Source organism: Salmo trutta, chromosome 7 (genome assembly GCF_901001165.1).
Source record: "Salmo trutta chromosome 7, fSalTru1.1, whole genome shotgun sequence".
NCBI classification, from domain to species: Eukaryota; Metazoa; Chordata; class Actinopteri; order Salmoniformes; family Salmonidae; genus Salmo; species Salmo trutta.
Genome location: NC_042963.1, coordinates 54468741 through 54490775, shown reverse-complemented (window position 1 = coordinate 54490775; position 22035 = coordinate 54468741). Strand labels below are relative to the sequence as shown.

Below are 22035 nucleotides of genomic sequence, written 5' to 3'. Positions count from 1 at the left end.
ATTCCACCATGACGCCCATTGTGCACCAATCCAAGGCTATATTAAAACTGTCTTACTTATTCCTCCCTCCTGACGCAAGTGAAATGGCTGAAATGATGTGAACATAGATGGGCTTTCTTATGCTCAACCACAATTTGAAAGTTGTCTACACCGGCAGTTATTTTTGTTAGATGAGTTGGGTGGTTTCCTGGACACAGATTTAAGTCTAGACTTAGACTAAAAAGCAAACTCTTGAGTGTCTGGGGAAACTTTTTTCAAAAATCCATCCATTGTTACTCGTCTCCACCTCCCATAGTTAACTTATTGATGTACCTCTCGCGTTTGTCTATTCAGATGCCCTCAGCAATGAATGGTAACAGGACAGTGCAGTCGGCCAGCCCAGATGGGGGATCTGCTCCTGGACAGATCACCCTGGGCGGAGGGCAGACCTCTGGGGCCCAGACCGAGGCAATGAAGCAAGTCCTGGGCGTCGTCGACAAGAAAGTCCGGAACATGGAAAAGAAAAAGGCAAGTCTCCTTTTATTTTTGGGGAATGAAACTTCCACAATTGTGATGAGGGTGAAAAGTGCCTCTGCCTTTTGATACCTCCATTTAAAACATTGTTTTTTTTTAGCTAGGCAAGTCAGTTATGAACAAATTCTTATTTACAATGACAACCTACCAGGGAACAGTGGGTTAACTGCCTTGTTCAGGGGGCAGAAAGACAGATTTTCACCTTGTCAGCTCGGGGGATTCGATCTAGCAACCTTTCGGTTACTGACCCAACGCTCTAACCACTAGGCTACCTCCTGCCAATATAATTATTAGTATTCCCTTCTCCCGGCTGACAATCGTATTGCTCTGAAGCACTACGCATGGCTTTCTCAGATATCTCAATTCTTATTAGCTAATGCCATCATATGATTGGGTTCTTTTCACACCCATTGCAGACTTGGGCAACAAGCGAAGGCACATCGACAGGGATGCAATGGCACGTGTCATTATCGAATTCCAAGGTGCATATTGAAGATGTATGAACTGTCTACATTTACTTTTAGTCAGCCAACAAGATGAGTAACGAACAGCAAAAGCATTAGCCTGTGTCAATCTACTATTCCTCCATAGTAGAAAAGTTGACCTATTCTGTTGGTCAACTTGTTGTTCTGTACGAGAAATAAATATTCCAAACAAACACTGGGACAGTTGTGGGACGATAGATCTCCAATTAATACAACCCCTATTAAAAAAAAAAAGACAACTTTTTAAAGCAATGAGGCTGATGCAACAGATCAGAACGTTTAGCTTAAAATGTTGATAAACTATTAGGCTATTTCTTCACATTAGAAAAGCAGCAAATGGCAGTAAGCTATAAGCACAAATGTTCCAAAATGCAGCTGGCTCAAAAGCGCTCTGCAGATGCGAGCGGTTTCATATGACAGATGAAAATGTCCTTTTAAGAAAGGAAGATTTTAAAGATGCAATAACTAGCATGGGTTGTTAATGACTAGGAATGTGTCTTTGGTTGCTGGACAACTAAAGAAAGTTGAGAACATGACATACTGGTTTCAATGGCATATGAGGAAGTGTTTAAAAAAATATATATATATATATCCACTTAACATTCCTATGGTCGGAACACGGTAAGACATGCCTCAAAATGAAGAAATGTCCAGGTTTTAAACAATTACGTTTATAGTTAAATCGTTTTCAAAACATTGACTGCCTCTGCTCAGATTGCAAGGTGAGTGAGTTTGCAGTGTGCTACAGGCACTGACCTTTCTCTCCTATGTGAACGATTTAGTGCCTTCAGTATGTCCTACAGTGCCTTAGACTGGGGGGGGGGGGCCTTGTAGGCTATTTATGTACATTTACAAAAAAACGTACATTCACAGAATAGTGAAATGTTTTTATTGGGGGGGGTTCATTGGATAATTTGGTTGGTGCCCTGGCAGAGATGATGGCAGACTGGGGCACCTCTTGAAGGCCAAATGGTCTTGCCCCTAAAACCACACAATTCCAGGCCTGCGAGAGTATCAATTGGACAAATTCAGCTAGGTCCCTTCTCGTTTGGTTCGTAGTGATACACCCCAGTTCTTCGGCATTGCTTCCAGCGTCTTGTGTGTAGTGTCTGGGGACTTGTTGAATTAAAATAAAAAGACTGCAAACAGACATTTCTGTTTTGATGGACAACAGTTACTTCTTGCATGGTTTTTCTATTGACCCATATGCTACTGCACAGGTTCAGTGCCAACATCATTGTGCTGATCATGACAGCAGTTTCCTCTCCAACAAAATCAATCAATGCAAATTGCATTGCATTATCCAATTCCTTCCAAATGTGTTTTGGAGGGGAGGAGGGGGTGCTCTACAATAGACACAGCCGTCCTAGTAAGTCATCATTGCTGCAGACACAGCGTCTGGCTTTCTGGGTCTCACTGCTTAGTTTGCAACATTACGTCGTCTTCTCCGACATTTTACAGTTGCACGATGAAAGTGCAGTCCCTCTCTGCAGACTGGCAAGCTAGCTCAGGGGTTTTCAAACCTTTCTTGCCAAGGGACCCCCGCCCAGGCAAACCGACGACCCAGGGACCCCCATCATATGTTAAAGTAATCAACTTTTTTTTATTTTTATGAATTCATACGGAAGGCAGTTTTATTTTGACCTCACCACAGATAATTGGAAGTGGAAGTGTATACTCTAACAGTCTATTAGCTAGAAGGATATCTTGGCGGCGAAGAACATTTTTTCAGTTTTAAAGCTAATTTCATGCATTTTGGCCAATGCTGTGTTTCTCTGCTCAAACATAACAAAATCAATGGGCATGTGCACTGAGTAACACTACTTTTTATCGATTGTCCCTTGTTGTCTAGCTTCTATTTGATTGTTAGTTTTCAGACGGTATCATTTAAGTTGAGACAAACTGTTTTTCCAAATTACTTTTTATATTAAACAAATTAGCTCCAATTACTGTAATTTCCTCCATTTGAAGGAGGAGATTTTGCCAATGAAGCCACTTATATACTTCCCCCCCAGAGTCAGATGAACAGGAACAGCTACCATGCTAACTGTTCCTGTGGACTTCCAGTCATTGTGCTAAAAACAATGAAACTACTGAAACTACCTCTAACTTCCTTTGTTATATTGGACACAGAGGCACATACTTTTATCCACGATGGTATTCTGTTGCAGCTAGCAATATTCAAATAATTTCACAAAACTATCCCAAAATATATCCCCCCCCAGAAAATAATTACAGAGCCCCTGCAGTACCCGTCGAGGGCTGTGGATCCTAGTCAGTACCCGTCGAGGGCTGTGGATCCTAGTTTGAGAATCCCTACGCTAGCAAGCTACTGTAGCTAGCTGTGTGTTCCCATTGGATATCTGTTGCCGGTTTTAATGTTTTGTTGTTGTTGGCCCTAATCATACACTTTAAACAACAATAAATGAATAAAAATCACACTAATCCAGGAATGAAGAACGGGGCATCTGCTTCCCACTTCAACCAGTCAAACAGACATTTCAGCTCTTGTTTTTTTCTATTTTACCTTTATTTAACTAGGCAAGTCAGTTAACTTCTATGGCCTAGGTGGGACGCTATCAGGGCGGAAAATTCAAAAACAACAATGTCATAATTCAACTTTCTCAAACATACAACTATTTTACACCATTTTAAAGAAACTTCTCGTTAATCTAACCACATTGTCCGATTTCAAAAAGACTTTACAGCGAAAGCAAAACATTAGATTATGTTAGGAGAGTACATAGACAAAAATAATCACACAGCCATTTTCCAAGCAAGGACATGTCAATAAAACCCAAAACACAGCTAAATGAAGCACTAACCTTTGACGATCTTCATCAGATGACACTCCTAGGACATTATGTTACACAATACATGTATGTTTTGTTCGATAAAGTTCCTGCCTCCCCTCCACTCTAACCGCTAGGCTACCTGCCTCCCCTCCACTCTAACCGCTAGGCTACCTGCCTCCCCTCCACTCTAACCGCTAGGCTACCTGCCTCCCCTCCACTCTAACCGCTAGGCTACCTGCCTCCCCTCCACTCTAACCGCTAGGCTACCTGCCTCCCCTCCACTCTAACCGCTAGGCTACCTGCCTCCCCTCCACTCTAACCGCTAGTCCTACTATGTAGATATATATTTAGATTTGTATTATACCATCAGATCAAGCCCCTGTTTGGTTCAATTGCTACATACTGTAATGGTTCTAATCCGTTCTGTTTTACAGGGCAAACTGGACGATTATCAATCTAAGAAGAATAAAGGAGAACGTCTCAACCGGGACCAACTGGTGGGTCAATTAACCAATAAGGCTCGAGGGGGGTGGTGTGTATATATGGCTTAATATACCACGGCTCAGTGCTGTTCTTGGGCACGACGCAACGCAGTCCTTAGCCGTGGTATATTGCTATTATAAACTGGTTACCAATGGAATTACAGCATGGAATTAAATGTTTTGTCATACACGTGATATGTGGTCTGATATACCACGGCTGTCAGCCAATCAGCATTCAGGGCTCGAACCACCCAGTTTATAACGTTAAACAACATACTGTATGAGTCGTCTGTAGTCACTCAACTAACATTACTGGATTGGTGTTTGGAAGTGTTCCACTGCATTGCTTTCACCAATTAGCCTATGTCTTCAGTTCAGTACTTGCTTCAAGGAAGCAGGAAGAAAGGATGCAATGCATTTTAAGACTTTGAACAGTATATGTTAGGCTTTCTGTGTTAACCAGTTTTCTCTCTCTCTCTCTCTCTCTCGTTCTCTCTCTTTCTCTCGTCTCTGAAGGATGCCCTGACCAAGTATCAGGAAGTGACTAATAACCTGGAGTTTGCCAGGGAGTTACAGAAGAGCTTTCTTTCACTGGGACAAGATGTAAGCAAGATGTTTGACCACTAAACTGCTCCAGGGTGCACTGCTCTGGCCCTAGATTCCAGCACCGTGTGTGTGTGTGTGTGTGTGTGTGTGTGTGTGTGTATTTCTTTGGAGGTTGAAATAGAAAATGGCAATGGATGATAAAGTATTCTTCTAACACTGGGAGCCTCTGGTGCTATCCCCATGTCTGTTTGCATTGATATGGCTAACACCACAGCTCCTGTATGCTAGAAGTACCAGGAGACCGATTTAAAAAATAATAATAATAATAATGATAATAATAATGAAGGAAAAAAATATGATTTTCATAACATTGTGGTCTGACTCCCTATCTGTCTGGCAAACGGTACCGGAGAATTTGCTCTTGGACCAACAGGCTCCCCAAGCCATAAGACTGTTAAATAGCCAGACCGCTAAATAGTCAATGAGTGGTACCCAAACTATCTGCACTGACTCTCTTCCATGAACCATGTGCATACTCAATAGACTATACAGTGCATTCAGAAAGTATTCAGACCCCTTGACTTATTAACTTTGCTTTGTTGGGAAGGGCTCGTAAGCAAGAATTTCACGGTGAAGTCTGTACCAGTCGTATTTGGCCCATGTTTATTTATTTATTTAACCTTTATTTAACCAGGTAGGCAAGTTGAGAACAAGTTCTCATTTACAACTGCGACCTGGCCAAGATAAAGCAAAGCAGTTTGACAACATACAAAAACACAGAGTTACACATGGAGTAAAACAACATACAATCAATGATACAGTAGGAAAAAAATGTGACCAATGAATTGTGATTTAATTTTTTCCGCTCCAGATCCAGAAGGCGGTGAAGAAAGCAGCGCGACAGGAACAGCTCCAGAGAGAAGAGTCTGAGCAGAAGAGGCTGAAGACTATCCTGGAGCTCCAGTTCCTTCTGGACAGGCTGGGAGAGGACAGTGTGAGGCAGGAGCTGAGACAAGGGGCTGCCAGTGTAGACACACCTTCACTCCTCTCCGACACGGAGCTCACCGCCCTGGACGAGCTCTATAAACTAGTTGGACCAGAACCAGACCAAAACACCAGGTTAGACAGTGGGAGAAAAGATATGTTATAGAAAATCAAAAAACATCCACATGTCTTGAGAGGGCTTCTCAGCTATCTGTCAAATACATACCATGAACGTGATGGTCAACTTGGATGTTTAGAAGCTGGGGTTTCCCTTTTTATTTTTTTGAAAACCCAGATTTGAGAGGGAGTTGCAACTCAAGCCTGACCAAGACATTTGTGTCAATGTTGCACTCAATAAAACTGCAAGAGCATTGAACTGTGTGTGTGTGTGTGTGTGTGTGTGGGGGGGGGGAATTATCTTACTTTCCCAAGTTCCAACTTTACCCCTCCCATTGCAGGTTTACTGACCAGTACGAGGAGGCATCTCAACACCTCATGGATCTGTTGGAGGGAAAGGACAAAGCGGTGGCAGGAACTACGTGTAAGTCTAACCAACAGCTGCCTGGGTCTGTTCAGTGATCTGAAACCTTCTGAATGTTGCTGAGAGGATTCTGTATTCTAGCTGACAAACATTTCTGTTCTACAGAATACATCTTTTTTTAATGTTTAACTTTAGTTACATCATTAACAGGCCCCTCTGCATTTGTCTCTGTATTGATGGAAGCTAGTGAAAAGCATTTTATTTTCATTTGTAAAATTAAGTAAATAAAAAAAATCTAAATGCCAGTGACTCTAAAGTAGTATTGCAAGGAGGGGGGGGGGGGGGGGGGGTTTGGTCTTCCAGTTTGGCCATAGCTTGTTCCCCCAGATCTAATATATCTGGGACCAGGCTAGTTTGGCCAATGACTTTGTCTAATATTTGTTCTCTAGACAGGAAAGACATAAATTATTCAGGAAGACTCGCTGTCTTCTTTTAGTTACACAGTAGGTGGCAGGATATTGTGGCAAATGGATTTATAACTTGGAAAAGACTGAAACGATTCTGTGAGTGTGTCTGGACTTACTGCCAGCTCTCAACAGCCAGTGGTAACTATCCGCTGTCTGTCACATAACTATTCGCTGACAAGATTTCTCCTTCATATCCTGAGGTGTCTTGTTTTCAGGGAGATATCTTGGAGACCCTAAAAGGCAACCCAGTTCCTGTCTGTTCTGTGATTTCCGTGGCCTTGTACAGTAGTTTATGAGGGTGCATTCTATATGAGTAATCATGGTCTAGGGGCATAGGTGATATGAGTGGTGGTTTGAGATTGCTGAGGCCTTGGGGACACACACAGTTATTGCTGAAGTCTTGGGGGGGGGGGGCAGTTATTGCTGAGGTCTGGGGGGGGGCAGTTATTGCTGAGGTCTGGGGGGGGGCAGTTATTGCTGAGGTCTGGGGGGGGGGGCAGTTATTGCTGAGGTCTGGGGGGGGGGGCAGTTATTGCTGAGGTCTGGGGGGGGGGGCAGTTATTGCTGAGGTCTGGGGGGGGCAGTTATTGCTGAGGTCTGGGGGGGGGGGCAGTTATTGCTGAGGTCTTGGGGGGGGGGCAGTTATTGCTGAGGTCTTGGGGGGGGCAGTTATTGCTGAGGTCTTGGGGGGGGGCAGTTATTGCTGAGGTCTTGGGGGGGGGGCAGTTATTGCTGAGGTCTTGGGGGGGGGGGGCAGTTATTGCTGAGGTCTTGGGGGGGGGGGGGGCAGTTATTGCTGAGGTCTTGGGGGGGGGGGCAGTTATTGCTGAGGTCTTGGGGGGGGGGGGGCAGTTATTGCTGAGGTCTTGGGGGGGGGGGCAGTTATTGCTGAGGTCTTGGGGGGGGGGGGCAGTTATTGCTGAGGTCTTGGGGGGGGGGGGCAGTTATTGCTGAGGTCTTGGGGGGGGGGGCAGTTATTGCTGGGGTCTTGGGGGGGGGGGGCAGTTATTGCTGAGGTCTTGGGGGGGGGGGGGCAGTATTGCTGAGGTCTTGGGGGGGGGGCAGTTATTGCTGAGGTCTTGGGGGGGGGGGCAGTTATTGCTGAGGTCTTGGGGGGGGGGGCAGTTATTGCTGAGGTCTTGGGGGGGGGGCAGTTATTGCTGAGGTCTTGGGGGGGGGGGGCAGTTATTGCTGAAGTCTTGGGGGGGGGGGGGCAGTTATTGCTGAAGTCTTGGGGGGGGGGTAGTTATTGCTGAGGTCTGGGGGGGCAGTTATTGCTGAGGTCTGGGGGGGCAGTTATTGCTGAGGTCTGGGGGGGCAGTTATTGCTGAGGTCTGGGTGGGGGGGGGGTAGTTACTGCTGAGGTCTGGGTGGGGGGGGTAGTTACTGCTGAGGTCTGGGTGGGGGGGGGTAGTTACTGCTGAGGTCTTGGGGGGGGGTACACACAATGATTTTGGAGCTACCATATCCTGATTTAGATCAGTATTCAACCCCCCTGAGTCAATACATGTTAAAATCAGCTTTGGAAGTGATTACAGCTGTGAGTCTTTCTGGATAAGTCTCTAAGAGCTTTTGCTCACCTGTAGTGGTCGACCAATTAATAGGAATGGCCAATTTTTAATTAGGGCCAATTTCAAGTTTTCATAACAATCGGTAATCAGCATTTTAGGACGCTGACTAGATTGCACTCCACGAGGAGACTGCGTGGCAGGCTGACCACCTGTTACGCCAGTGCAGACAGCAAGGAGCCATGGTAAGTTGCTAGCTAGCATTAAACGGATCTTAGAAAAAACAATCAATCTTAACATAATCACTAGTTAACTACACATGGTTGATGATATTACTAGGTTAACTAGCTTGTCCTGCGTTGCATATAATCAATGTGGTGCCTGAAATTGTCACTTCTCTTGCGTTCAGTGTAAGCAGAGTCGGGGTATATGCAGCAGTTTGGGTCCTCTGGCTCGTTGCAAACTCTGTGAAGAACATTTCTTACTAACAAAGACCGTAATTAATTTGCTGGAATTTTACATAATTATGACATAACATTGAAAGTTGTGCAATGTAACAGGAATATTTAGACTGAGGGTTGCCACCCGTTTGATAAAATACGGAACGGTTCCATATTTCACTGAAAGAATAAACGTTTTGTTTTCGAAATGATAGTTTCCAGATTTGACCATATTAATGACCTAAGGCTCGTATTTCTGTGTGTTTATTATAGTTAAGTCTATGATTTGATAGAGCAGTCTGACTGAGCGGCGGTAGGCAGCAGCAGGCTCGTAAGCATTCATTCAAACAGCACTTTACTGTGTTTGCCAGCAGCTCTTAGCAATGCTTGAAGCACAGCGCTGTTTATGACTTCAAGCCTATCAACTCCCGAGATTAGACTGGCAATACTAAAGTGCCTATAAAAAACATCCAATAGTCAAAGGTCTATGAAATACAAATGGTATAGAGAGAAAAAGTCCTATAATTCCTATAATAACTACAACCTAAAACTTCTTACCTGGGAATATTGAAGACTCGTGTTAAAAGGAACCACCAGCTTTCATATGTTCTCATGTTCTGAGCAAGGAACTTAAATGTTAGCTTTTTTACATGGCACACATTGCACTTTTACTTTCTTCTCCAACACTGTTTTTGCATTATTTAAACCAAATTGAACATGTTTCATTATTTATTTGAGACTAAATTGATTTTATTTATGTATTATTAAGTTAAAATAAGTGTTCATTGTTCATTCAGTATTGTTGTAATTGTCATTTATTTAGATATATATATCATAACAAAATTGGCCGATTTAATCGGTATCAGCTTTTTTTGGGGTCCGCCAATAATCAGTATCGGCGTTGAAAAATCCTAATCGGTCGACCTCTACTGTACAGTATTTGCTCATTTATTATTTGAGATTCTTCAATCTCTCAAGTTGGTTGTTGATCATTGCTAGACAGCTGTTTTTCATGTCTTGACACAGATTTTCAAGTCAACTATAATTAGGCCACTTGGAAACATTCAATGTCGTCTTGGTAAGCAACTCGAGTGTAGATTTGGCCTTGTGTTTTAGGTTATTGTCCTGCTGAAAGGTGATTTTTCTCTGTTTGGAAAACAGATTGGACTTATGATTAGCTCGATTCTGTTTCTTGTTAGCTTCGCTGGTTAGATTTGTCCATCATATTGTATATGTCAACAGTGTAGTGTGTTTTTTTAAAATTGAGTTTCTATAGTTACTGATGGCTCCATCACAGTTTGGGTTGGTGTGATGGTTTGAAAAGGGTATCAGATGGTCCCTTTTGGCATCAGCAGTCACTGCCTAGCCTAGTTGAAAACATTCTTCTCAAATGTAGACGTCCACCATATTGTTTTGTACATTGACATGTTTGTTAATGGTGTTTCTGATGGTATTCTCAATTCCTCTCCCTACCCAGACAAAGCTCTGAAGGACAGCCTGGACCGAGTGCTGCTAAGCGGGTACTTTGACCAAGCCCAGTCTCACCAGAATGGAGTGTGTGAGGAGACCGAGGAGCAGACCGAGGAGCAGGCCGTCGACCCAGGTCAAAATCTTTGACGTTGGCGTTTAGAAATGTGCACTGAGTTATAAATTGACCAAAGTTATACATTATGTTAGCTAAACGAGGTCTCTTTCCTTGGCCATCCTTACAAATGTGCACTTATTCCCCCATTTTTTATTTTTAAATGACGAAGCAATACCAATGTTAGCGAAAGTACACTTTACTTGGGTTAATTTGTAATCAAGTTGTAAGTAATACAAATGTAGTTAGCTTAAGTACACTTTTTAAAGTTAATTTGTAAGCAAGTTGTAAGCAATACAAAATGTAGCTGTTAGCTTCATTTTTAAGTTTGTTGTATTGTTTTTTTATTTTAATTTTACCACCACTACAAATTTCCCAATTGGGACAATAAAGATGCTGATTGAACGTCTTTCGTCCTGCGTTCTGAAAGTTATTTTCTCTTTCCAGAGGGCGAAATAGTTGAAGAGTACATAGAGCCCATTGAGGTGGAAGCTACAGAGGTGAGAGAGGCTTTCCTACCCTGGGTCGTGCTGATTAGAGCTTCATTTTGGCCAAACTCAAAACAAGTAAATAATGGCCAAGCATTTTGTGACGGAAAACTAAAATGAGTGCTTCTCATTGGTCAAATTTCATTCACATAGTACTTCTCAAATTCACTGATTTCGGGACGGGGTATTTTTCTTCCCGTTTTAGTGCCTACTGAACACGACCCTTCTATTTCAGTTCTTATGACTCGGCTGGTTTGTGACGGCGGCCATCTTGTTTCTGTCTTTCAGTTCGTTAACAGACAATTCATTCTAGACACCACATACAACGACAAGGAGCAAGGAGATGAGTGGACCACTGAAACAGAGGTATTTATGCTGCTCGCCTGTTCCTGGCTACTACATCCTTCGTCCTCCATTTTGTATTGACTCTAATGTCCTCTTCACTGACAGTGTACTGGTTCTCTCCCCTAACATCACACAACACTCACTGAAAGCTGATGGGTATCTCTTTGTTGTTGTTGATTTAGAAACATTCATATTTAATAAAAATGTTTTATGTTCAGTTTGTTATTAACAGACAGCATATGTTAAAGATTCATTGCACATGCCCCACACAAACCTGTGTGTGTGAAATAATGATTTAAACATTGTAGTCAGGTAGGTTGTAGACAGGGTCAGGGAGTAAGGGGTATCTGATTACAAAAAAAGCAACATCCATTTATTTTATTTAACCTTTATTTAACCAGGAAGGGCTCATTGAGATTGAAAATCTCTTTTTCAAGAGCGTCCTGACCAAGATAGGCAGCACCAAGTCATTACAAAAATTACAAACAACATGGAAAAACTACAAGTAATCTAATAAAAACCATAGAATTCACAAGAGTAAAACAAAATCATAACACAGCAAATTAAAAACATTGACATGTCAGGGAATCAGACTCAAGATCATTCATCAGTGATTTAAAAATACCAATCGGGACAAGTTCTTCCAGTTTAAAAGTGTTTTGTAAGAGTACATAAAAGCCCATTTACCAAATTCAGTTCTGACATTTGGAACAGCAGGATAAAGTCCAGCGAACGTTACATTACCAGCTAACATAATGTAATGAAATTATATACTTTAAAAAAAAACTAGATTACGTCTAGGGTTACATTTTCATAAAGGATGTTTGCGAAAGTTAACAGAAATGTGTCTTCTCAATGACATTCAAATCAGCATTGGAGAAAAAAAGGTGCAAGTTTTAAGTTTGTTCCACCTGAGCGATTCTGACAAGCAAGCGGAAACTGACACCAAATACATTTAGTATGGATCGCGGGAATATGGCAGGAAAGGGCTTTTTGTGAACTACACTCCAAGATATGTCTTCCAATGGTGAGACTGCTGGCGACATCCGAAGATGATCCAACTTGAATAAACGCTTGGATGTTAGGATGACCGCAGCAGGGTTGCAAATTAGTCCAGTTTCGGCGAAATTCGCTGTTTTGAATCCAAAATAGGTGACCAACGTGATTCGTGTAGATCCGATGAGAAGAGGTTTTATTTGGGGGGGGGGGTTAGATCACTACTGGCTGTAAGCGAACGAGTGATGCGCGTTTGGCGCAATCCTGACTGCTGTATCCAACGCTGCCAGTCGTTTACATAACGGAATGCAGCGCAGGACTCGACTGAAGAGACGACCAATTTACCAGTTACAGCAGCGCGTCCCCTGAACGGTAACGTCAGGTGAGGAGCCTGACCACGGAGACCGGGGTGATGAAGGTGATGAAGCGTACTTCATGAGCTGTGACTGGGGAAAAACTACTGGCACTTGGAAAGTTTGAGATGAGGGAGAAAGTGTGGTGGAAGAACAATTTACATTTTTGTTCACACGCAAATAGCACTTTTCGGTATTGCACAAAGCATGCCATTCCATGAGAGCAGCATTTATTTTCCAACTGGAAGCAGTGAACCAAATCAGTCCTCCATGACAACCAAATCATAATCGACAGATTAGGATAATGATTTCTTAGTTTGTGGGTTATGCTCTGGTCAAACAATGTTTTCCCTAATCTATTTCCAAGTCCAATTTTTGAAGAAGACCGGAGCAGTATTAAATTAAATGACTGAATCTGACAGACTTATTTTTTTTAAATATAAAGATATAGCCTAATGGTATTACATGTAGGTGAAAGCAATGAGTTGGAAGAAGCCTACATGACCAACACAAAGTAAAATGCAACATTGATTTATGGCCAGCTATGTAAACATTGATTTTATCCAGCAAAAAATTGGTAATATTGTTTGTCTTCTAATGCCTTTACTTTTCCCTTAAAAAATTTAAAATAAAATTCTAAAAGTAACAAACCATTCAGATTACTTTAGAGTTTGGGTAATCCAAAGTTTTTGTAACTGATTACAACTAATGGATTATATTTACAAAGTAACCAACTCTGGTTGTAGAGCGCCAGTTTAGGGTTGCAACGTTCTAAAAAAACGTTCCCATAATGCCCTTTTTTTAATGTTTATTTTTATTTTTTTTTAAGAGACCTTGTTTATAGACCGGGAAAGTATCCGGAGATTTGCAACCCCAGGTCCTCCTGGGTTTCCATGACAACTACTGACCATACTTTTTCCCTTTTTTAAATTTTTTTTTCAGGCGGTGAGTACCATCCTGCAACAGCCTGTACAGTCTGCCCCTCCCCCTATCACCACAGAGGCCCACCCCCTGAACAGGGCCACACCCCCAGGCACACCCCCTGCAGACCCGGTGGTCAGGAAGCAGGAGGTCCAGAACCTGTTGTCACAGATGCAGGGGCCTTACAACTTCATGCAGGTGAGGATTTAAACAACAACTCTCTTTAAGACTGTTTTCCTACAGCGCTAAAGCCTAGGCATTATCTCTGACTGGTGACAGATGCAGGGGCCTTACAAGTCCGTAAAGAAGCTGAGCTGCCTTCAAGACTATTCAGATTGAAAACTTTCATGTCCTCGAGGCAATTTATTTTGCAGCAAAGGGCATACAGACAATCACATATTAAACTGTAAAACACAACAGAAAAACAGATGTTTACTAAAAGACTCCAGGATAGTGCAAAGATCTTTTTAAAATTAGGGCCATGACAATCACGATACTCGTTTGTTTCCTTGCCACGACACTAAACGTAAAGCAGATTTGAACTTTTATGAAAAACAGACTTAATGTTTCAATCAAAAATCAAATCAAATTTCAAATCAAATTTATTTATATAGCCCTTCGTACATCAGCTGATATCTCAAAATGCTGTACAGAAACCCAGCCTAAAACCCCAAACAGCAAGCAATGCATGTGAAAGAAGCACGGTGGCTAGGAAAAACTCCCTAGGAGAAACTCCCTAGAAAGGCCAAAAACCTAGGAAGAAACCTAGAGAGGAACCAGGCTATGAGGGGTGGCCAGTCCTCTTCTGGCTGTGCCGGGTGGATATAGCATTGTTGTCGTCCAGAGTCACTTGTATTTTAGGGATGAACGATATATCGGAATCGGACGTTATTAGCTAAAAATGCCAGCATCTGCATCGGTCCGATGTCTAGTTTTAACGCTGATGTGCAAAACCGATGTCAAAGCTGACGTGCATACCTACAGTTGAAGTCGGAAGTTTACATACACCTTAGCAAAATACATTTAAACTCGTTTTTTCACAATTCCTGACATTTTAATCTTGGTATAAATTCCCTGTCTAAGGTCAGTTAGGATCACCACTTTTTATTTTAAGAATGTGAAATGTCAGAATAATAGTAGAGCGAATGATTGATTTTATTTCAGCTTTCATTTCTTTCATCACATTCCCAGCGGTTCAGAAGTTTACATACACTCAATTAGTATTTGGTAACGTTGCCTTTAAATTGTTTAACTTGGGTCAAACGTTTCAGGTAGCCTTATACAAGCTTCCCACAAAAAGTTGGGTGAATTTTGGCCCATTCCTCCTGACAGAGCTGGGGTAACTGAGTCAGGTTTGTAGGCCTCCTTGCTCGCACACGCTTTTTCAGTTCTGCCCACAAATGTTCTATAGGATTGAGGTCAGGGCTTTGTAATGGCCACTCCAATACCTTGACTTTGTTGTCCTTAGCCTCTTAGTGCAGAAATCCCGTTAACGGGATCAAATTCGACAACATCCGGTGAAATCGGAGCGCGCCAAATACAAAATCGTAATATTAAACATTCATGAAAATACAAGTGTCTTACATCGTTTAAAAGCTTAACTTCTTGTTAATCCAGCTGCTTTGTCAGATTTCAAAAAGGCTTTACGGCGAAAGCATACCATGCGATTATCTGAGGACAGCGTCCCGCGTACAAATGCATTACAAACATTTTCCAAACAAGCAGAGGCGTCACAAAAGTCAGAAATAGCGATAATATAAATCACTTACCTTTGAAGATCTTCCTCTGTTTCCCAAGGGTCCCAGCTACACATCAAATGGTCGTTTTGTTCGATAAAGTCCTTCTTTAAATCCCAAAAAAGTCAGTTTAGTTGGCGCGCTTGATTCAGTAATCCACCTGTTTCCCTCGTTCAAAATGCATACAAATGAATCCCAAAAGTTACCAATAAACTTCGTCCAAACAAGTCAAACAACGTTTCTAATATGTAAATCAACGATAAAATTTAAGACGGAGAATAGTATGTTCATTACCGGAGATAAATAACAAAGTGTGCGCCCTCATGCAAGCGCGCCACAATACTACAGTCAAAATGGGAGCCACCTAGAAAAACTGCAAATTCTAGCTCATTTATCAAAAACAAGCCGGAAATTCTTTCTAAAGACTGACATCTAGTGGAAGCCCTAGGAACTGCAATCTGGGAGGTGTTCCTTTGATTTTCCCAATAACAAGGATTTGAATGGGCAGACACCTCAAAAAATAAAAGAATCCAGATGGATTCTCCTCTGGTTTTTGCCTGCCATATCAGTTCTGTTTTACTCACAGACATTATTTTAACAATTTTAGAAACTTCAGAGTGTTTTCTATCCAATACTACCAATATATATGCATATCCTAGCTTCTGGGCCTGAGTAACAGGCAGTTTACTTTGGGCACGTCAGTCATCCGAATTTCCGAATACTGCCCCCAGCCCTCAAGAAGTTAAGCTATTTTGCCACAACTTTGGAAGTATGCTTGGGGTCATTGTCCATTTGGAAGACCCATTTGCGACCAAGCTTTAACGTCCTGACTGATGTCTTGAGATGTTGCTCCAATATATCCACATAATTTTCAGTCCTCATGATGCCTCCAGTCCCTCCTGCAGCAAAGCACCCCCACAACATGATGCTGCCACCCCTGTACTTTACGGTTGGTAGGGTGTTCTTCGGCTTGCAGGCATCCCTCTTTTTCCTCCAAACATAACGATGGTCATTATGGCCAAACAGTTCTATTTTTGTTTCATCAGACCAGAGGACATTTCTCCAAAAAGTACGATCTTTGTCCCCATGTGCAGTTGCAAACTGTAGTCTGTCTTTTTTTAAATGCAGTTTTGGAGCAGTGGCTTCTTCCTTGTTGAGCGGCCTTTCAGGTTATGTCGATATAGGACTCGTTTTACTGTGGATATAGATACTTTTGTACGTGTTTCCTCCAGCATCTTTACAAGGTCCTTTACTGTTGTTCTGGGATTGATTTGCACTTTTTGCACAAAAGTATGTTAATCTCTAGGAGACAAAGTGCATCTCCTTCCTAAGTGGTAGGACGGCTGCGTGGTCCCATGGTGTCTATACCTGCGTACTATTGTTTGTACAGATGAACGTAGTACCTTCAAGCGTTTGGAAATTGCTCCCAAGGATGAACCAGACTTGTGAAGGTCTACCATTTTTTTTCTGAGGTCTTGGCTGATTTCTTTTGATTTTCCCATGATGTCAAGCAAAGAGGCACTGAGTTTGAAGGTAGGCCTTGAAATACATCCACAGGTACACCTCCAATTGACTCAAATGATGTCAATTAGCTTATCAGAAGCTTCTAAAGCCATGACATAATTTTCTGGAATTTTCCAAGCTGTTTAAAGGCACAGTCAACTTAGTGTATGTGAACTTCTGACCCACTGGAATTGTGATACAGTGAATTCTAAGTTAAATAATCTGCCTGTAAACAATTGTTAGAAAAATTACATGTCACGCACAAAGTAGATGTCCTAACCGACTTGCCAAAACTATAGTTTGTTAACAAGAAATTTGTGGAGTGGTTGAAAAACGAGTTTTAATGACTCTAACCTAAGTGTATGTAAACTTCCGACTTCAACGGTATATAACGTAGGTAGATGATGTGCATACCTGCAGTTGAAGTCGGAAGTTTACATACACTTAGGTTAGAGTCATTAAAACTCGTTTTCAGCATTGATGTTTTGCATGGTAGAGTTGCGTCAAGTCGATCACCGTCTCCTTTATTTATTTTTGATATGTTAGATGGGACAATGTTAGCCTTTGACAATGTTAGCCTGCTGAGCTAAAGCCTAGGCATTCTCTCCGTTAAGTGCTCAGCTGCTCTCTGGCAGGTCAACTGTGGTATAGATTAGGGACGGACACTTCTTTTCAGATATCCGGATAGTCAACATTTTTCTATTGACTCTTGACTCATTTAGAATGACTCAAATGCACATGGCAGAAGTAAACATCGGTTTGGCTAACTGCACCAGTGAAAGATGGTTTGGCTAACCGCACCGGCGAAAGATGGTTTTGGCTAACCGCACCAGTGAGAGATGGTTTGGCTAACCGCACCGGTGAAAGATGGTTTTGGCTAACCGCACCGGTGAAAGATGGTTTGGCTAACCGCACCGGTGAAAAGATGGTTTGGCTAACCGCACCGGTGAAAGATGGTTTGGCTAACCGCACCGGGTGAAAAGATTGTTTGGCTAACCGCACCGGTGAAAGATGGTTTGGCTAACCGCAACCGTGTGAAAGATGTTTTGGCTAACCGCAACCGGTGAAGAGATGGTTTGGCGAACCGCACCGGTGAAAGATGGTTTGGCTAACCGCAACCGGTGAGAGATGGTTTGGCTAACCGAACCGGTGAAAGATGGTTGGCTAACCTCACCGGTGAAAGATGGTTTGGCTAACCGCACCGGTGAAAAGATGGTTTGGCTAACCGCACCGGTGAGAAGAATGGTTTGGCTAACCGCACCGGTGAAAGATGGTTTGGCTAACCGCACCGGTGAAAGATGGTTTGGCTAACCGCACCGGTGAAAGATGGTTTGGCTAACCGCACCGGTGAAAGATGGTTTGGCTAACCGCACCGGTGAAAGATGGTTTGGCTAACCGCACCGGTGAAAGATGGTTTGGCTAACCGCACCGGTGAAAGATGGTTTGGCTAACCGCACCGGTGAAAGATGGTTTGGCTAACCGCACCGGTGAAAGATGGTTTGGCTAACCGCACCGGTGAAAGATGGTTTGGCTAACCGCACCGGTGAAAGATGTGGTTTTCGCCACGATACAACCGATTCTATTTTGCATTGAACTGTTGGTTATTGTGGAAATTCTGTTCGGTGAGCGCCTGTAATTGGTATTTGTAGTGGGGGGGGAATAACCCCCCTACTTCAGGGCAGTCTGGTGGGCTAAATGTCCTGCAGTAGCTCAACGCACAGTTATAAAAAAACTACATTCAAAAGTTTGTTTTATTAAATAGAGTATTTCAAATGTCATGGTACATCCTTGTAGGTAAAAACGTCACCAAGGATAATTTAGACATCCATTTTTTTTAAATAAATACAACTGCCTTTTTTAACAAAGTAAAAAAAAAATGGCTCAAGAAATCAATACTAATATCCAGATATTCGATTTAACCGTGCCTGTCCCTAGTACACATAAGGAGCGTTGTGCTTCTAGCTGGTTGACTGTTGTACACATATGAAGCGTTGGGCTCCTAAAAAAGGTTTGAGGTTCCTCTATTTGGACTTCAGACATGATGATCAAGGAAGTATTTTTGGTATTCAGCCATAGCTGTTTTATGCTTCCTGTCTTAGGACTCAATGCTGGAGTTTGATGGGCAGCCCATCGACCCAGCCATCATATCAGCCCAGCCCATCGACCCAGCCATCATATCGGCCCAGCCCATCGACCCAGCCATCATATCGGCCCAGCCCATCGACCCAGCCATCATATCGGCCCAGCCCATCGACCCAGCCATCATATCGGCCCAGCCCATCGACCCAGCCATCATATCGGCCCAGCCCATCGACCCAGCCATCATATCGGCCCAGCCCATCGACCCAGCCATCATATCGGCCCAGCCCATCGACCCAGCCATCATATCGGCCCAGCCCATCGACCCAGCCATCATATCGGCCCAGCCCATTGACCCAGCCATCATATCGGCCCAGCCCATGAAACCTCAACCACAGAACATGGACCTGCCTCAGATGGGCTGTCCCCCAGTCCACCCAGAATCCTTCCTCTCACCACACACTGTTCCTGTACAGCCTGAGTCTACACAAGTGAGTACAGGGGTTACCACAACATGACAGCAGGGTGTCCTTTCTAAAAGCAGCATAACATCATGAGAAATCCCACCTGGCCAGATATGACTTTATCCTCTCTGCTTCTCCTACTGCAATCTTGTTTATTATTATTATATATCTCTGTCTGTACTCTATTGTCGACCGCTCGCTTGATGTCTCTGTCCTCTGTTCTCCCTAGGTCCCCATGGTGTCCCCCACGCCTGAGGTCTACTCCACGCCGCCTCCCATGTACCGCTCATCACACACGGCAGAACCCCGATCACAGACTGACTCCATCGACACCATCCAGGTAAGTAAAGGAAGGCCTGGAAAGTTGTTAGACTCCAGCCACCCAAGCCATAGGCTATTCTGTCTGCTTCAGCACGGCAAGTGGTACCGGTGCATCAAGTCTAGCACCAAACAGGCTCCTGAACAGTGGAAAAACACGCTTTAACCCAGCTTAAACAAAAAAAGGGGAATCGGGTGCTCGACTGAGGGACTTGAAAATCTAAGAATCATTCCTTACCTCAGGAGAATTCAACTGGTGACTATCCTGGAGAATAACAAAAACAGTCGCACTCTGTTTCTGAGTAAATCTGATTTATTGAAAACAAACAATAGGCTTCCGTTTCAGCATGAATCGCCTTCATCAGAGCCTTGAGTGGGAAAAAGGTGGGTGGCACCTACATACCCTCACAAGGGGGGTGTCTCGCTCGTCAGGTCAGAGTAGCAACTAGAGATGGGCTTGTCAAATGAGTATGATCATCATTGAAGATTCCTACACACACGACCTGAATAACAAGAGACAAAACAGATGAGAAAGGCAGCTGTTCATTCAGAGCCTTTGTCTCGACGAGATCTAAGCAGTCGATCCAAAGTGCCTCTCTGTAACAATTTCTACACAATATTATAATATCACGCCTTTTTTGTGCCCTGCAGACTGAATAAAACCAGTGTGAAAACAAACCCTAGCAGATTTCTCACGGTTTGTCTTTTAGGGGGTGGCTCTCACTCTCTCTAGTGAGCCATGATGAGACATCACTATAGCCGTGTTCCAGGAACCTTCTTTAAAAATATATATTATTTGTATTTATTTTTTTCTCCATGATTTCAGCTTTAGTCTCAATCATTCGCCTTAGTCTAAGGCGGTCACCAACCTTTTCTGAAAGATCGCTTTCGCAGTCAAAAAGCAAGCCGAGATCTACAGCTCAGATGTAAATATATATTATAATAATAATACATATTTACTTAAAAAAGGCAAGGCTATGCAACATTAACATACCAACAACTGTTTTGTAGGATTGAGGTTTGTGCAGTAAGTCAAAAAAATGATCACAGCATATTGGCTATATGCCTGGACTGCCAGTGTTGTTCTCGGACCATACTATATTTCAAAACCCAAGCTTTGATAACAAAATAGATCAGTTGTATCACTTGCGAGGCATAGCTGAGCATAAATTGAAATAATTAGCTTTTTTTATTTTACTAGACTGATTGTACCTGTATCTCATGTTCAGTCACCGTGGCAGGGGACAGCAGCAGAGGGCCTCTCACGGTCCTCTTTCCTCTGAGACTTGGGTGTGTTCATTCCTTCAAACAGTTGCAAAACGTTTTGCAACTAAAACAAGCGTTTCTATTGGACAAGTTCGGATAGGTCCCTCTCCGTTTCATTCCATTTTGCTTCCATTTAAGGAACCTTTTGCAACAGAATCGGTGGAATGAACAGTCTTCCAACTGATGGCGACACTCCAGTCGCATTGCATTATTTCTGCCTCTTGCACAAATTAATGTTGTTCCTATGACCAGAGGAAATAGACAATACGAGCTGCTAACAATAACGCAAGCCTATCGATACACTTGGCTACTCATTCATTGCAGCTGCAGCGCGAGTGGAAGTAGGGAGAAGCACTGTTGATAGTGCTGAATAAAGCTATCCTGGTAGGCAGAGTTTGACAAATTTAAGACAAATTAAATGGTTCAAAATGGGAACACTTTGGCTACCTGGCGCACAGGGCTTCTGAATCAAGTGCACCCACCTCTCGCCAACAGGGCTTCTGAATCAAGTGCACCCACCTCCAACAGCGTGAGACTAATAAAACAAAAAATAGCAGCGAAAGCCTTTCGTTGGCTTTCCTATAGAAATGTTTGGTGATCTGCTAGGAATACCTTGAAGATCGACTAGTCTATTGCGATCAACCGGTTGGTGCCTCTCTGTAACTAAGGAATTGACCAGTAGGGATATTGCATTTTTAGAGGTTTAGGATGTTTACTATCATAGGAGCATGTTCCTACAGAGAAGTTAGCGAAAAAGAGTAGTTTCAAGTGTATCACCGTCGCCTTTAAAAAAATACATACATACATACATACATACATACATACATACATACATACATACATACATACATACATACATACATACATACATACATACATACATACATACATACATACATACATACATACATACATACATACATACATACATATACACACAAATGTGTGATGTCCAGGGAATTGACAGAGGAAATGTAATGCTCTTCTGTAAATGATAAATGGAGATTAGTGGAGTTGGTATACAACACATCTACTCAAGTTGTCCTCTGCTCCCCTCCAGACTACCAGAATCTCATCACTCTATCGGAGCCACACGGCCATGTTAGTGCCAAGTCAAAACACTGCTAAATAGATAAGGAGTTGAACCTTGTATTTTATTTGTCTCTACACACACACACACACACACACACACACACACACACACACACACACACACACACACACACACACACACACACACACACACTTGCTTCCATTCAGCCACGAGCATTAGTGAGGTCGGG

General features: G+C 42.8%; 1 protein-coding gene across 3 annotated transcripts in view; it reads left to right on the top strand.

Moving 5' to 3' along the window:
- The window catches only part of LOC115197698 (caprin-1), a 32189-nt gene that overhangs the window by 5152 nt on the left and 5002 nt on the right, over positions 1-22035 (top strand). For all 3 annotated transcript variants that reach the window (XM_029759468.1, XM_029759467.1, XM_029759470.1), the window contains exons 2-12: positions 334-507; positions 4228-4290; positions 4792-4878; positions 5693-5940; positions 6264-6346; positions 10179-10304; positions 10731-10783; positions 11060-11137; positions 13408-13584; positions 18725-19195; positions 19398-19508. In XM_029759468.1, the coding sequence (XP_029615328.1) occupies positions 334-507; positions 4228-4290; positions 4792-4878; positions 5693-5940; positions 6264-6346; positions 10179-10304; positions 10731-10783; positions 11060-11137; positions 13408-13584; positions 18725-19195; positions 19398-19508 (1671 nt within the window). The remainder of the gene's footprint in view (positions 1-333; positions 508-4227; positions 4291-4791; positions 4879-5692; positions 5941-6263; positions 6347-10178; positions 10305-10730; positions 10784-11059; positions 11138-13407; positions 13585-18724; positions 19196-19397; positions 19509-22035) is intronic.